Source organism: Amblyraja radiata, chromosome 7, assembly GCF_010909765.2.
Source record: "Amblyraja radiata isolate CabotCenter1 chromosome 7, sAmbRad1.1.pri, whole genome shotgun sequence".
Lineage (NCBI taxonomy): Eukaryota > Metazoa > Chordata > Chondrichthyes > Rajiformes > Rajidae > Amblyraja > Amblyraja radiata.
The window spans coordinates 27,289,626-27,306,081 of record NC_045962.1 but is presented as its reverse complement, the minus strand read 5'-3'; the positions used below and the strand labels follow the sequence as shown (position 1 = coordinate 27,306,081).

The 16,456-nt window shown below is 44.6% G+C and overlaps 1 protein-coding gene across 5 annotated transcripts in view; it reads left to right on the top strand.

The window, feature by feature from the left end:
• map3k20 (mitogen-activated protein kinase kinase kinase 20) overlaps nt 1–16,456 on the top strand; it is a 124,838-nt gene that overhangs the window by 67,639 nt on the left and 40,743 nt on the right. For 3 of the 5 annotated variants that reach the window (XM_033023937.1, XM_033023939.1, XM_033023938.1), the window contains one exon: nt 12,861–12,996. In XM_033023937.1, coding sequence (XP_032879828.1) covers nt 12,861–12,996 — 136 coding nt within the window. Of the gene's footprint in view, nt 1–12,860; nt 12,997–13,957; nt 14,740–16,456 lie in introns of those variants that run through there. The other 2 variants (XM_033023940.1, XM_033023941.1) reach the window with 2 other exon arrangements.

Below are 16,456 nucleotides of genomic sequence, written 5' to 3'. Positions count from 1 at the left end.
TGCACAGAGTCTCTTGCCCAGAGTATGTGAATCGAGGACACAGGTGTAAGGTGAAGGGGAAAATATTTAATAGGAATCTGAGGGGTACCTTTTTCACACAAAGGCTGGTGGGTTTATGGAACAGTTAGACAGGTACATGGATAGGACAGGTTTGGAGGGATATGGACCAAATGCAGGCAGGTTGGACATGTGTAGCTGGGACGTGTGGGCAAATTGGGCTGAAGGGCCTGTTTCCACACTGTATCACTCTATAACTCTAAGAAACATAGAAAATAGGTGCAGGAGTAGGCCATTCGGCCCTTCGAGCCTGCACCGCCATTCAATATGATCATGGCTGATCATCCAAATCAATATCCCATACCTGCCTTCTCTCCGTACCCCCTGATCCCTTTAGCCACAAGGGCCACATCTAACTCTCTCTTAAATCTAGCCAATGAACTGGCCTCAACTACCTTCTGTGGTAGAGAATTCCACAGATTCACCACTCTCTGTGTAAAAAATGATTTTCTCATCTCGGTCCTAAAAGACTTCCCTCTTATCCTTAAACTGTGACCCCTTGTTCTGGACTTCCCCAACATCGGGAATAATCTTCCTGCATCTAGCCTGTCCAACCCCTTAAGAATTTTGTAAGTTTCTATAAGATCCCCCCTCAATCTTCTAAATTCTAGCGTGTACAAGCCGAGTCTATCCAGTCTTTCTTCATATGAAAGTCCTGCCATCCCAGGAATCAGTCTGGTGAACCTTCTCTGTACTCCCTCTATGGCAAGAATGTCTTTCCTCAGATTAGGAGACCAAAACTGTACGCAATACTCCAGGTGTGGTCTCACCAAGACCCTGTACAACTGCAGTAGAACCTCCCTGCTCTTATACTCAAATCCTTTTGCTATGAATGCTAACATACCATTCGCTTTCTTCACTGCCTGCTGCACCTGCATGCCTACTTTCAATGACTGGTGTACCATGACACCCAGGTCTCGTTGCATCTCCCCTTTTCCTAATCGGCCACCATTCAGATAATAGTCTACTTTCCTGTTTTTGCCACCAAAGTGGATAACCTCACATTTATCCACATTATACTGCATCTGCCATGCATTTGCCCACTCACCCAACCTATCCAAGTCACCTTGCAGCCTCCTAGCATCCTCCTCACAGCTAACACTGCCCCCCAGCTTCGTGTCATCCGCAAACTTGGAGATGTTGCATTCAATTCCCTCATCCAGATCATTAATATATATTGTAAATAGCTGGGGTCCCAGCACTGAGCCTTGCGGTACCCCACTAGTCACTGCCTGCCATTTTGAAAAGGACCCGTTTACTCCTACTCTTTGCTTCCTGTCTGCCAGCCAGTTCTCTATCCACATCAATACTGAACCCCCAATACCGTGTGCTTTAAGTTTGCATACTAATCTCTTATGTGGGACCTTGTCGAAAGCCTTCTGAAAGTCCAGATATAACACATCCACTGGTTCTCCCTTATCCACTCTACTAGTTACATCCTCGAAAAATTCTATAAGATTCGTCAGACATGATTTACCTTTCATAAATCCATGCTGACTTTGTCCAATGATTTCACCACTTTCCAAATGTGCTGCTATCCCATCTTTAATAACTGACTCTAGCAGTTTCCCCACTACCGATGTTAGACTAACTGGTCTGTAATTCCCCGTTTTCTCTCTCCCTCCCTTTTTAAAAAGTGGGGTTACATTAGCTACCCTCCAATCCTCAGGAACTACTCCAGAATCTAAAGAGTTTTGAAAAATTATCACTAATGCATCCACTATTTCTGCGGCTACTTCCTTAAGTACTCTGGGATGCAACTTATCTGGCCCTGGGGATTTATCGGCCTTTAATCCATTCAATTTACCTAACACCACTTCCCGGCTAACCTGGATTTCACCCTTGCTATTTCCGGCAGATTATTTATGTCTTCCTTAGTGAAGACAGAACCAAAGTAGTTATTCAATTGGTCTGCCATGTCCTTGTTCCCCATGATCAATTCGCCTGTTTCTGACTGCAAGGGACCTACATTTGTTTTAACTAATCTTTTCCTCTTCACATATCTATAAAAACTTTTGCAGTCAGTTTTTATGTTCCCTGACAGTTTTCTTTCATAATCTATTTTCCCTTTCCTAATTAAGCCCTTTGTCCTCCTCTGCTGGACTCTGAATTTCTCCCAGTCCCCTGGTAGGCTGCTTTTTCTGGCTAATTTGTATGCTTCATCTTTTGTTTTGATACTATCCCTTATTTCCCTTGTTATCCACGGATGCACTACCTTCCCTGATTTATTCTTTTGCCAAACTGGGATGAACAATTGTTGTAGTTCATCCATGCAGTCTTTAAATGCCTTCCATTGCATATCCACCGTCAACCCTTTAGAATCAATTGCCAGTCTATCTTGGCCAATTCACGTCTCATACCCTCAAAGTCACCTTTCTTTAAGTTCAGGACCCTTGTTTCTGAATTAACAATGTCACTCTCCATCCTAATGAAGAACTCAACCATATTATGGTCACTCTTGCCCAAGGGGCCACGCACAACAAGACTGCTAACTAACCCTTCCTCATTACTCAATACCCAGTCTAGAATAGCCTGCTCTCTCATTGGTTCCTCTACATGTTGGTTTAGAAAACTATCCCGCATACATTCCAAGAAATCCTGTTCCTCAGCACCCCTGCCAATTTGATTCACCCAATCTATATGTAGATTGAAGTCACCCATTATAACTGTTTTACCTTTGTTGCATGCATTTCTAATTTCCTGTTTGATGCCATCCCCAACTCCACTACTACTGTTAGGTGGCCTGTACACAACTCCCACTAGCGTTTTCTGCCCCTTAGTGTTTCGCATCCCTACCCATATCGATTCCACATCCTCCAAGCTAATGTCCTTCCTTTCTATTGCGTTAATCTCCTCTCTAACCAGCAACGCTACCCCACCTCCTTTTCCTTTCTGTCTATCCCTCCTGAATATTGAATATCCCTGGATGTTCAGCTCCCAGCCTTGGTCACCCTGGAGCCATGTCTCCGTGATCCCAACTATATCATATTCATTAATAAATATCTGCACATTCAACTCATCCACCTTATTATGAATGCTCCTTGCATTGAGACACAAAGCCTTCAGGCTTGTTTTTACAACACTCTTACCCCTTATACAATTATGTTGAAAAGTGGCCCTTTTTGATTTTTGCCCTAGATTTGTCTGCCTGACACTTTTACTTTTCACCTTGCTACCTATTGCTTCTACCCTAATTTTATACCCCTCTGTCTCTCTGCTCTTGCACCCATCCCCCTGCCACATTAGTTTAAATCCTCCCCGACAGCACCAGCAAACACTCCCCCAAGGACATTGGTTCCATTCCAGCCCAGGTGCAGACCGTCCTGTTTGTACTGGTCCCACCTCCCCCAGAACTGGTTCCAATGCCCTAGAAATTTGAATCCCTCCCATTTGCACAATTTTTCAAGCCACGTATTCATCTGCAATATCCTCCTATTTCTACTCTGACTAGCCCGTGGCACTGGTAGTAATCCAGAGATTATTACCTTTGAGGTCCTACTTTTAAGTTTATATCCTAGCTCCCTAAATTCACCTTGTAGGACCTCATCCCTTTTTTAACGTATATCGTTGGTGCCAATGTGCACCACGACAACTGGCTGTTCACCCTCCCCCTCCAGAATGTTCTGCAGCTGTTCAGTGACATCCCTGACCCTTGCACCAGGGAGGCAACATACCATCCTGGAGTCTCGTTTGTGGCCGCAGAAACGCCTATCCCCCTTACAATTGAATCCCCTATTACTATTGCCCTTCCACTCTTTTTCCTCCCCTCCTGTGCCGCAGAGCCACCCATGGTGCCATGAACTTGGCTGCTGCTGCCTTCCCCTGATGAGCCATCTCCCCCAACAGTATCCAAAATGGTATATCTGTTTAGGAGGGAGATGACCACAGGGGACTCCTGCACTACCTGCCTATTGCTACGCTGGCTAATGGCCACCCGTTCCCTTTCTGCCCTCTTATCTTTTACCTGCGGTGTGACCAACTCGCTGTACATGCTATTCACGACTTTCTCAGCATCGTGGATGCTCCAGTGTGAATCCAACCGCAGTTCCAATCGTTTAATGTGATCTGCCAGGAGCTGCAGCTGGACACACTTCCTGCAAACGTAGTCACCAGGGACACCGACCGTATCCCTGATCTCTCACATGTTGCAGGATGAGCAAACCATGGGGCCGATCTCCACTGACATGGCTGACCACCAAATTAAATCAACTCCCTTACACTATAAAAATCTTTATCCCTTAAACTGTACCTTTACTAATAAATACTGGACCCTTAACTCACTGAATCCTCAACTCACTGAACCCTCAACTCACTGACCCTTAACCTGAATGTAGAAATGCAAACCTGGGGTTGCTCCCAATCAGCTGCTTCCTCTGGTCCACTTCCACCAATCAGCGGCTTCCACCAGACTACTTCCCTGGCAGAAGTTGGGCAAACTTGGATTGTTTTTCCTTAATTGTCTGAGGTTGGAGTGGTGACCTGATAGAAGTCTATAAAATTATGAGAGGTATAGATAGTACCAGACCAAGTGCGGACCCATTGGGCCCGCTCCCCCAACGCAATATTCCACCAAACTGCGCATGCGCGGCTACCGCGTTCAAAGTTGTGCCATTGTCGGATGAAATTAAGTTTGTGTTAATAAATTGAAGAGAGGACCCGTGGAGGCATTTGTAAAATAGGAAACTTACCTGTGGATTCGTTGTGAGGCCAGGCGAAAGGGAAAAAAGATGGCAATCTGAGAATTTGGAAAGGGCCCAACTGCGCAGGCGCAGCTGAGGGGTTCTCGTTATGACGCCAGAGATCACCGTTGTGAGGCGCAGGGGAACCCTCCCCCAACTGCGCATGCGCGGATGGGGCCGCTGTTGTAAGTTATTTCAAGTTTTAAATACCCTTGGAGCCGTTGGGTCCCCGTTGTGAGGCCAGGCAAGTACATGCAAAAAAAAACATGTCGATTTTCTTTTGACCCATTGGGCCTGGTCCCCCAAGGCAATATTCCACCACTGACCCATAGCCCCTCAACTGCGCAGGCGCAACTGACGGGTTCCCGTTGTGACACCAGAGATCCCTGTTGTGACGCGAGTCACAGCAACTCTCCCCCAACTGCTCAGGCACAGCCGGCAAGTGGGAGCGTGACTGCAACGTTTTTAAAGTTCAAAATGGCAATAACTTGTAAAAAAATAAGATCAATGTGAACGTATCTCATTCTCTCTCTTCAGTCCACTATTCTCCTCCTCCATTATACTCCAACTCCCCACCCTACACCAACCCTCCTCTGCTTCCTCTCCTCACCCCCTCCCTCCCCTCCTTCATTACCTCGCCATACCTCTTCCTACCCCAGCACCCCATCCCCCTCCTCTTCACCCTCCCACTTTTTTCCCTCCCCTCCCCCACACACTCCCTCACCTCGCCCTCCATAACTCTCTCCCCTCCCTACCCTCTCCTCGCCCCCTATCCCCCTGCTCCCCCACTACCCACCTCCCTCCTCACCTCCCCTACTGCCCTCCTCCCCCTCTATCCCCCACACCCTACCTCCCCCACCCCCCTGCTCCCCCACTCTCCCTCCTCACCTCCCCCACTTTACTCTCCCTCCCTACCCCCCTCCTCTCCCTCTATCCCCCTGCTCCCCCACTCCTCACCTCCCACTATCCCACTCTCCCACAATGAAAATGAAATCTCCCCCATCTAATGAAAATCACTATGTTTTTTTAAAATGAAGCCTCCCCCTATCTCCCCCCCCCCCCCCCCCCCCCCCAATGAAAATCGCAACTTTTTTTTAAATGAAAATCTCAATGAAAATCGCGTTTTTTCTTCTAAATAACCTAAACACAATGTTTGCTGTGAATGAAAACGGAAGAATTTGATTAAAATGTATTTTATTTGAAAATCACGATTTTTTTAATGTAAATGAGATTCGGGATCCCATTGTGACGTCATTGTAACATCAAACGTGGCTGACGGGCAGGGCAAGTGGAAAAGTGGTATTATTAAGTGGATTTTGTAAAGTTTAAAATGTCAATAACTTGAAAAATATACCATCAATCTGAACGCAGCTTGTTTCATTTACATCACAAGACAATGGTGAGTAAGGTGGGCCAGAAATTGGAGCGCTATCGTGTACCGTTTTAGCGGGGCTTCGGGATTTCACGCACGCATGCATACAAACAAACAAGATGAGAATTTTAGTAATATATATATACTAGACCAAGTGCGGACCCGTTGGGCCCCATCACCCAAGGCAATATTACACCACTCATCCATAGCCCCCAATTGCGCAGGCGCGGCTGACGGGTTTTCGTTGTGACGACAGATCCCTGTTGTGACGCGAGTTATGGCAAGCTTCCCCCAACTGCGCAGGCGCAGCCGGCAGGTGGGAGCGCGACTGCGACATTTTTAAAGTTTAGAATGGCAATAACTTGTAAAATATAAGATTAACGTGAACGCATCTCACACTCCCTCTTCAGACCCCTATTCTCCTCCTCCATTATCCTCCCTCTCCCAACCCTCCTCTACTTCCTCCACTCATCCCCTCCTCTCTGTTCACCCTCCTCTCCATTCTTTCCCATCTCTTCCTTCCCTCCTCCACTCCCTCCTTCACCTCTCCCTCTACCCCTAGCCACTGTGTTTAAGAAGCATTTCAACTGCCACCTTCTGAACGCTGATCACATCTCCAGTTTTGAACATCAACTAATCATAGTTGGACTAATCTGTCCGCTTTTTATTGTTGTGTATTGCCCACCAAAAACTAATAAGGACTTTATCTCACAATTTGGTGATCTTATCGCTAGCTTGTTGCCCAAATTTAACCGGGTCCTGATTCTGGGTGACTTTAGCATTCATGTCTGCTGTCCCACAAAACCTCTTGCGAGTGAATTTATGAACCTGGTTGAGTCCTTCAATCTGTCTCTACTCACCACTGGACCCACGCACAAGCTTGGCCATACACTAGACCTAGTGCTTTCATCTGGTCTCCCAATTTGTAATACAGAAATTATTAATGCCTGTCTATCTGATCATAGTGCAATTATATTTGATGCATCTCTGCCTTTCTCTCCCTGAAAATCCCATCTTCCTGCTCGCTGCTCCCGCTACATAAACTCCACGACGGCCAGTAAGTTCTCTAAGGCTCTCATAGCCGCCCCCTACATCTGCACTATTGAGGCGTCTCCCCTCTATCTCAGCACCTAATTTCTTTATTCAATACTACTTGCTCTTCCATTCTGGATTCTGTTGCTCCTCTTAAAATGAAAAGGCCTAAGCCTAAAGGCTAGCTGTGGCTCAATGACACCACCAGAGCCCTAAGAAGAGAATGCAGAAAATCAGAATGGAAGTACAAGTCTGATAAGCTTCAAATTTCCTTTGAACTCCTGAAAAACAATCTTCACAAATACCAGTAAGCAGTAAAATCTGCAAGAACAAAATACTTTTCCACCCTTATTTCCAAAAATATTCATAACTCCAAGGTCCATTTTAGTACCATCACCTCCAGCATATGTCCTGCCCCCAACACCAGCTTAACTGGGTCCCCTGCTAAGTGCGATAAATTTACTACATTTTTCACCAGCAAAGTAAAGAACATCAGAACGAATATTTCCCCTCCCATCCGTGACCTGGCTGTCTCATTGGTCTGTTCTTCAAAATAAGACTGCTTCCAACCTGTTACTCTACCCTCCCTTGTAAAACTGGTGACCACCATGAAACCTACCACCTGTCCCCTCGACACTGTCCCCTCTGCCCTTCTAAAGGATGTCATTACAATAGCTGGTCCCAGCATCCTCGCCATCTTCAACAGCTCTCTGGCCACTGGCACTGTTCCTACCTGGTTCAAGCATGCGGTGGTCCAGCCCCTCCTGAAAAAAACTAACCTTGACCCCACCTTGCCAAGCAACTACAGACCCATTTCAAAACTGCCTTTCCTTTCAAAAGCCCTTGAAAATGTAATTTTAAGTCAACTTATGCCTTACCTTCACCAAAATACTATCTTGGAAACATTCCAATCAGGTTTCAGGGCTCACCATAGCACAGAGTCTGCCTTGTTGAAGGTACATAATGACCTACTGCTCACCGTTGACTCAGGCGACTGTGCAATCCTGCTCCTTCGACCTCAACGCAGCATTTGATACTGTCGACCACACCATCCTAATTGACCTTTTCCGGTACGGGGTTGATATTGATGGCACTGCCCTGAGCTGGTTCATCTCCTACCTCAAAGGTAGGAGTTTCTCTACTAACATAGGCAACTCTTTCTCCTCCCCAGCTAGCCTCTGCTGTCGAGTTCCACAAGGTTCCATCCTTGACCCCACACTCTTCTCCCTGTACATGCTCCCCTTAGGCCAAATCATTCAAAAGCACAGCATTTTCTTCCATTGCTACGCAGACGATACACAGCTCTATCTCCCCCTGAAGCCCAAAAAACGATCAAATCTGCTGAACCTTATCCGCTGCCTCGAGGATATAAAGTGTTGGATGGCCCAGAACTTCCTCCAACTAAGCGAGAGTAAGTCTGAGGTCATCCTTCTCGGCCCCTCGGACTCAATCAAAATGATAGCAGGCAGCCTTGGAAGCCTTACCCCATTGCTCAAACCTCACGTCAAAAACCTTGGCGTGACATATGACTCGGCATTGAAATTTGACAAACAAGTCAATGCAGTGGTAAAAGCTAGCTTCTTCCAGCTTCGGACGATAGCTAAAATAAAACAATTCCTCCAGTTTGATGACCTCGAAAAGATCATCCACACATTTATCTCCTCCCGCCTAGATTACTGCAACTCCCTCTACACTGGCATCAGCCAATTTTCCCTGTCCCGCCTGCAACTGGTCCAAAACGCCGCAGCGAGACTCCTGACGGGCACCCGAAAAAGAGACCACATCACCCCGATCCTGGCCTCTCTCCACTGTCTCCCTGTGCGGTTCCAAATAAATTTCAAGATCCTACTTTATGTCTACAAATCCCTCAACAGGCTTGCCCCCACCTACATCAAAAGTTTGCTTACCCACCACACCACCTTCCAGGTCCCTCTGATTGGCCGACATGGGGTTACTGAACACCCCGCTGTCTAGGCATAAGCTCAGGGGCGACCGTGCCTTTGCGGTTGCAGCTCCTAGACTGTGGAACAGCATCCCTCTTCCTATCATAACTGCCCCCTCCATTGACTCTTTTAAGTCGAGACTTAAAACTCATCTTTACTCTCGACCCTTTCTTGACGTCCTCTGAGGGAGGGCTATATGTATGTATTTATGTATGTACTTAATCTATGAACCAATGTTGTATAACGTTAGTATCTCCACCAATGTAAAGCACTTTGGCCAACGAGAGTTGTTTTTTAAATGTGCTATAGAAATAAAAGTGACTTGACTTGACTCTTCCCCCACTTCTCACCTTCTCCACTCCTCACCTCCCCTATCCCACCCCCCACTCTTCCTCCTCACCTCCCCCACTTTCCCCTCCCTCTCCCTACCTACCCCTCCTCTCCCTCAATCCCCCCCACTCTCCCTCACCTCCCCAGGATCTCGATGTAAATCACCGCCGGCCCCGTGTAGTACACAACGTTGGTGATGAAGTTGTACTTGAGGCGGGGGCTGTGGGGGCGGGCGAAGCAGCCTGGAGCCAGGGGAGGGAGCGGCCTAGGCTGCGGTCTAGTCCTTGCCCCGGGTCCCGCTCCTCTCCCTCCCCAAGGGCCCAGAGCAGCAGCGCCGCTGCCCCCAGGTCCCAGGGGCGGCCTCTCCCCATCTCCGGATCCGCCGTAGCGCGGATACCGGGCCCACTGCGCACGTGCAGGGCTGACAGGCATCCCCAGCTGCGCAGGCGAAGCCGGCAAGTGTGGCGCAGTTTCAAGTTATTTTAAGTGTTAAATTGCAATAACGTGTAAAATATAATATCAATCTGAACGAAACTTGCTACAGCACATCACAGGACAATGGTGAGTAAGGTGGGCCAAAATTGTAGCGCTATCGTGTACTGTTTTGGCGAGGTTTCGGGATCTCATGCACATCCACGCATACATAAAAACAAGATGGGAGTTTTAGTAATCTAGACTAAGTGGGACCTGTTGGGTCCCAGCTTCACATGGGCGGGCTGGTCCCCCAATACAATATTCCACCTCTCCATCAATTCCAAGATTGCTGGCCAGTGTGGGGGGGGGGCTTTCTGGAGTGCTAACATGGGTGTTGTGGGCCGAAGGGACTGGTTTCCAGAAGGCTAGTATGGACATTGTGGGCCAAATGGATTCTTGGGCTGGCAGCTCAGCCACAGGCCTGGCAGCTCAGAAACTGCCAGAAATTCTCCCGAAAACAGATGAGAGAATGTGGGAGAGAGAAGGGGGAGAGGGTGGACAATCAATTTTTAAACATTTTCATCTTTATTTATGGTCGCAAAATCCACACGGTTACAAAAGGCACACATTTCAATAGCCACACAGTTGCAAAAGCCACAGTTTCAAAACACGTAAAAGGCACTCACAGGTCAGTATTCTCAGTGTTCTGTAGTTTTCCAGCTCAGACGGAGAGTCGTGACCCTCTCCCTCCCCCCATCTTGCAGAGAGTGGGCTACGCCCATGCTTGCTGGTTTTATAGCTCCTCCCCCTCCAACCGGAAGGGGCGTGGGCTTCATTGCATGATTGACAGGAGAGAGAATCTCAAAATTTTTTAAACATTAATAAGTCTTTTATTTTTCATCGATGGGAAAAATCCTCTTGTCCTGCGCGGCGGAGGGGGACTGAGTAAGATGGCCAAAAATCACAGCTGTAAGTGGTAGCGTTTTTTCTAAAATCAATATGCAGTGCAAACAGGAAGTGGTCAAGATGAGACTTTTAATTATATAGATATACTAGACCAAGTGGGATCAGTTGGGTCCCTGTCACACGGGAGGCCTGGTCCCCCAACGCAACCCGTTCCCCAACGTAAGATTCCACCACTCCCGTTCCCCCAACGCAGCCCACTCCCCCAATGCTATATTCCACCACTCACACATAGCCCCAAGTGTGCAGGTCAGCTCATTTTTTCACCCTCCATAATTTTAAACTTAAAAAAAAATGCAATTGCACTAAGATTTAATGTGATGTAGGTGCCACCGACAAGGCCATCTTTTGTTATCCAAATCTAATCTGAATTTTGCTGTGCTGAGTTAGGCTGGAAGATACTTCCCTTTTGTTACACAAATCTAATCATTAAACTTTACTGTGCTGGGTTAAGCTGGCAGATTCTTTCCCTGAAGGACATTTGCTGCGAAGGACTCAGTAGGCTTGTGGGAGAGCTGGGGAGGGGAAGGAGGAAGAAAGCAAGGCCTGTTCATTGGCTATATTTAAGAGGTAGTTAGATGTGGCCCTTGTGGCTAAAGGGATCAGGGGGTATGGGGAGAAGGCAGGTACAGGATACTGAGTTGGATTATCAGCCATGATCATATCGAAGGGCCGAATGGCCTACTCCTGCACCTATTTTCTATGTTTCTATTTGAAATTAGAGAAGTCAACGTCCATACCGCTGGGGTGTAATCTACCTAAGTGAGTTATGAGGTGCTTAGCATGCAGGTACAGCAGGCAGTGAAGAAAGCAAATGATATGTTGGCATTCATACCATTTGGAGTTGAGCATAGGAGCAATGAGGTCCTCCTGTAGTTGTACAGGACCCTCGTGAGACCACACCTGGAGTATTGTGTGCAGTTTTGGTCTCCAAACTTGAGGAAGGACATTCTTGCTATTGAGGGAGTGCAGCGTAGGTTCACCATGTTAATTCCCGGGATGGCGGGACTGTCATATGTTGATAGATTGGAGCGGCTGCGCCTATATACTCTGGAATTTAGAAGGATGAGAGGATATCTTATTGAAACATATAAGAGTATTAAGTTTTGGACACACTAGAGGCAGGAAACATATTCCCAATGTAGGGGGAGTCCAGAACCAGGGGCCATAGTTTAAAAATAAGTGGTAAACCATTTAGAACGGAGATGAGGAAAATTGTTTTCACACAGTTGTGTGTGTGTGGAATTCTCTACCTCAGAGGGGGGGTGGAGGCTGGTTCTCTGGATGCTTTCCCCCCTCTCTCTGCCCCCCTCGCTCTCTCCCCCCCTCGATCGCTCCCCACTCTCTCTCTCCCCCCCAATCCTCCCCTACCCCACCCCCCTAAACCCTCCTCCCCTCCCCATCCCTCCCCCCTCCCTTCCTCCCCCCTCCCTTCCTCCCCCCTCCCTTCCTCCCCCTCCCTTCCTCCCTCCCCCCCCCTCCCTTCCTCCCCCTCACTTCCTCCCCCTCACTTCCTCCCCTCACTTCCTCCCCCTCACTTCCTCCCCCTCACTTCCTCCCCCTCACTTCCTCCCCCCTCACTTCCTCCCCCCTCCCTCCCCCCTCCATCTTCCCCCTCCCTTCTCACCCCCCCCTCTCTCTCCCTCTTGCCCCTCTGTCTCTGCCCCTTCTCTGTCTGCCCTCCCTCTCTACTCCCCTCCCTCTCTACTCCCCTCCCTCTCTAGACACACCTGCTAGTTGTGGGCTCTGCATCAGTAGTTGGGCGGTTATGGGATAAAAGGATCAAATTAATAATATTAATACAATATAAAGGGGGGTAGTTAGTGTGTGCGTGGGGGTAGTTAGTGTGTGTGACGCAGCATGCCGCCCCCCCCCCCCCCCCCCCCGCTACCGCACGTTAGGGGAACAGACCCAACCGGTCTGCACTTGGTCTAGTAAAATATAAAACTATTCTCCAAATTCCTAAAGGTTATGATTCTTAGACCAGCTTAAAAAAATTAATAATCTTGCATTACTGGGAGTCTAGAACAGTTCATATCTGTTAATGAGTCCCATGATTGTCTCCAACAGATGTGAAATAGAGGCTACTCTGGAACGACTAAAGAAACTTGAACGAGATCTGAGCACAAAAGAACAAGAGCTGAAGGAACGAGAAAAACGCTTGAAAATGTGGGAGCAAAACCTGCTGGAACAGTCCAGTGCTCCTGTAAGTATCCTACATTATTGTAACATTTTATTATTTTGACTATATAATATTAATGCTAAAATTATTATTCACATTTAACTCTGGTTTAAAAAAAAAATCACTGAATTTGCACTCACTCTTAATTTATTGTTCTGCAGGTAAGATGGGTAATCTACCAATAATATAGGACAAGGTGTTTTAGGTCTTCATTTTGATAAGTAACATTATGAACATAGCAATGGAAACTTTGTTATACCTGTGCTTTAGAGTACAGATTATAAGGTTTTTCAAATTGATCTATATTATTTTTTACCAAAGAAATTTAATTATCATTCATATTTATCACATGTAAAATTGATTTGCCGTTTTGCTGACTTAGGAATGTGAAGAAACCAACAATATAGTGTGGTAGTTTCATAATTTTGCTATATTCCAGAAAGTTCCTTATTACAGACACAAATAGTTATTGCATTCTTTGCTCATATTGTTTCTCCAACATATCCTGGGGAAGAAAATAGGAGGTACCACCTCTTCAAAGTGAGAGTTCTCTTAAAAGCAGCCATATTAGGAAACAGTACACACTGTGTCACATGCACATGTATGAGATGGGAATGAATGTCTGCTTTGCATATTTGTATTGTGTTATGTAATTAATACGAAATTAAGAAAAAGTCAGCTAATTATAGTAAATAAAATAAAAGCTGTATTAGCTTTGCTGGAACAAAACAATTGAAAAGTTGTTAAGAGCATAGTGAGGAAAAGTGTGCAGTTAAAGGTTTGATTATCTTAAAAAAGTTTCCAATAAATTGGCTGAAAGAATTGCTTATACTACATAAAGAGGAACTATATAGAATTATTTGGTAAGCAACCACAGAATGGTAAAGCTTGTCAACTTTGTATTCTTTCCAAATTTCTCAATATTGTTATTTAACCTTTTATTGCTTTTATGTTCATCTATGATATTTTTCCTTTCTTTACTCAGCCTTTCTTACCTATTCGTGCAAAGTTTTCTGAAGAGTGTTTCTATGAGTCTAAGACAGAGGAATCAAACAGTACAGAGATGTCATGTCAGATCACAGCTACCAGTAACGGGGAGGTAGATGGCATGAACGCAAGTCTGCAGCAAATGATGAAAGGTTTTCAAAATATCCTGCCTATGAACCTATCAGGACCTGTCATGCAGTCTGGGATTCAGATAAATATGCAAGCAAAACAGAATTCATCTAAATCCACCTCTGTAAGGAAAGGGAAAAAAATTAATATGACAATGGATTTTGGTCACTGGTCACATGATATTGATAGCGATTAAATCTAAATACTTAGAGCTTATACAAGTTATTAAAGCAGCAAAAGTGTTAAAATGAGCAAATCAATTGTTCATTTTCTGCAACGGCAAAGCTGTTCAAAGTTATTAATATATGTAGACCACTGCTTTATGCTGTGATTGTATTATTCCAATTGGTATTTCTATGCATGGCATCGATTGAAGCATTGTTATTTTCTTACATTATCAGACGAAACACTGAGGAACTGCAACTTTAATGAAAAAAGCACAAAAAGATAAATCTTGGATATGGGAAAGTAAAATATGTGAACATTTGAATTTTCATTACTAAACATATTTTTATAACAGATCCAAAATCTATTTATACAACTTTTGGGAATATTCACATTATTAATGCTGTTTTGATGTTCTGCTTTTCCTTGTTGAGTTTCACCTATTTTCTATTTCTTCTTTTTCAATAAACTTGATATAGAAGCATATCTACTTTTGTCTGGGTTCTCTTTCCTTCTGTGTACAAATTTGGGAGAAGGTGGGAGGCGAATGCATACGCCTCCCTTCCTAAACTGTTTGTTAACTGTTGCTTTTGTTTGCAATTCCATGCTTTTGAATGGATGCTTCGTTTCCTGATTCTCCTCCAACTAGAGTTTAACTACTTTCCAAGCTCAGTTGCTGGGAGACGTGCTGAATAAGTCATTTTCTGCGACTGCATGGCATACAATTTCATCGTCAGATGTTGGCATTAAGCATACCGTATGGTGATTACTATACTGCTTACAAAACTTGGTTTCTGTGACATTAGCCAAATTGTAAAAAATGAACAGATATCCTGTGCTATGGTGTTTAACCCTAGTCACTCAGGATGAAGTTATTTTCCTGAATTTTTAATAGGTTAGAATTTCAACCACTGTTGAAACTTAATTTGCAATGGTTTCCTGATATTATTAATTAGTGATATTATTAATTAGTGACATTATCCCTTGTCTGCATATTTCTTTTAATTGAATGTCAAATACATGACAATCTATTAATTGCTAACTGAACAATAGTCATTTAACATTGATTTTTGGAAAGATATCTTTGCCGTAGATATGGACACAAACTGAAATAATCTAAGCTTTAGAAATAATCCTTGCATAACTTAACAAGATGTGTCTATTACTGTCATGTGTAGATACAGATGGAAGTATGATTCCAAGACCTAATTTTGATTGGATTCAGTTATTGTTTAACATCTTTAAGGGCATCTAAACCCAAATTAAGTATATAACGCATAACATCCATTCCTTATTTCCGTCCTCTGCACTTTGTCTGAAACACCTTCCTGTGGTCATGGTTGCCCTAAACGAGTGGAGATGTCATTAAGTTGATGCTTTGTGGTGCAAGTAAAAATTCTCTGTGCTATCATCCTAATTTAAATTTTAAGAGAAAATTAAAACATGATGATTTGGAGCATTAAACGAGCAATTAGAGATTTGTGATCAACACATCAAAAAGCTGCAGAGAGTTTAATAGGGGAATAAAAATGTAAATACTGGATTCTCTGTCTTGGCATCCATTCATTTCAGCTAATAAGGGTTACCATTTAATCAGATCTTGCAATTTTTATTTTATTTTAAATATTAAACATTTCCATTAAATGAAGTGAAAAATAATGAGCTTGGTTTCAGAGGGAAACTGCCCAAATCACAAATATTTATTATTCCTAAGTAATATTTCCTTGTATGCAAGTCTAGGAAAACTTGTTACAAATGTAAGATTATCGCCTGGAGCACCTGTATTGTCACCAGTGAAAATGTTGGTTGTAATTGCTATTTAATCTCACAATCTGCTGTTTAAAATGATGAAGGCAGATAAACATTCACATTAACTCTGCTCATGAGCACTGCTGTTCAACTTATTGTAGATTATTGTTACAAGTAGATTCTGCCTTCAGCTTCAGCTATTGGAGAAACATTGCTATTTTTGGTGAAGACCCTTGGCTTTACCAAATCGCATACCACTACAGTGCACCATGTATTTGGAAAATTAAGCTCCTCTTAATTTTATTTCAGGAAAACACAAATTTGGATCTTACATGGAAAGTTGAAGCAAAACAGATGACATACTCAATACAACTTTTCAGAAAATATGCTACACATTATCCTTCTCTTCCACCACTTGATTTATCTGCCAATCAGCCCCTTTATCTGGATCCAC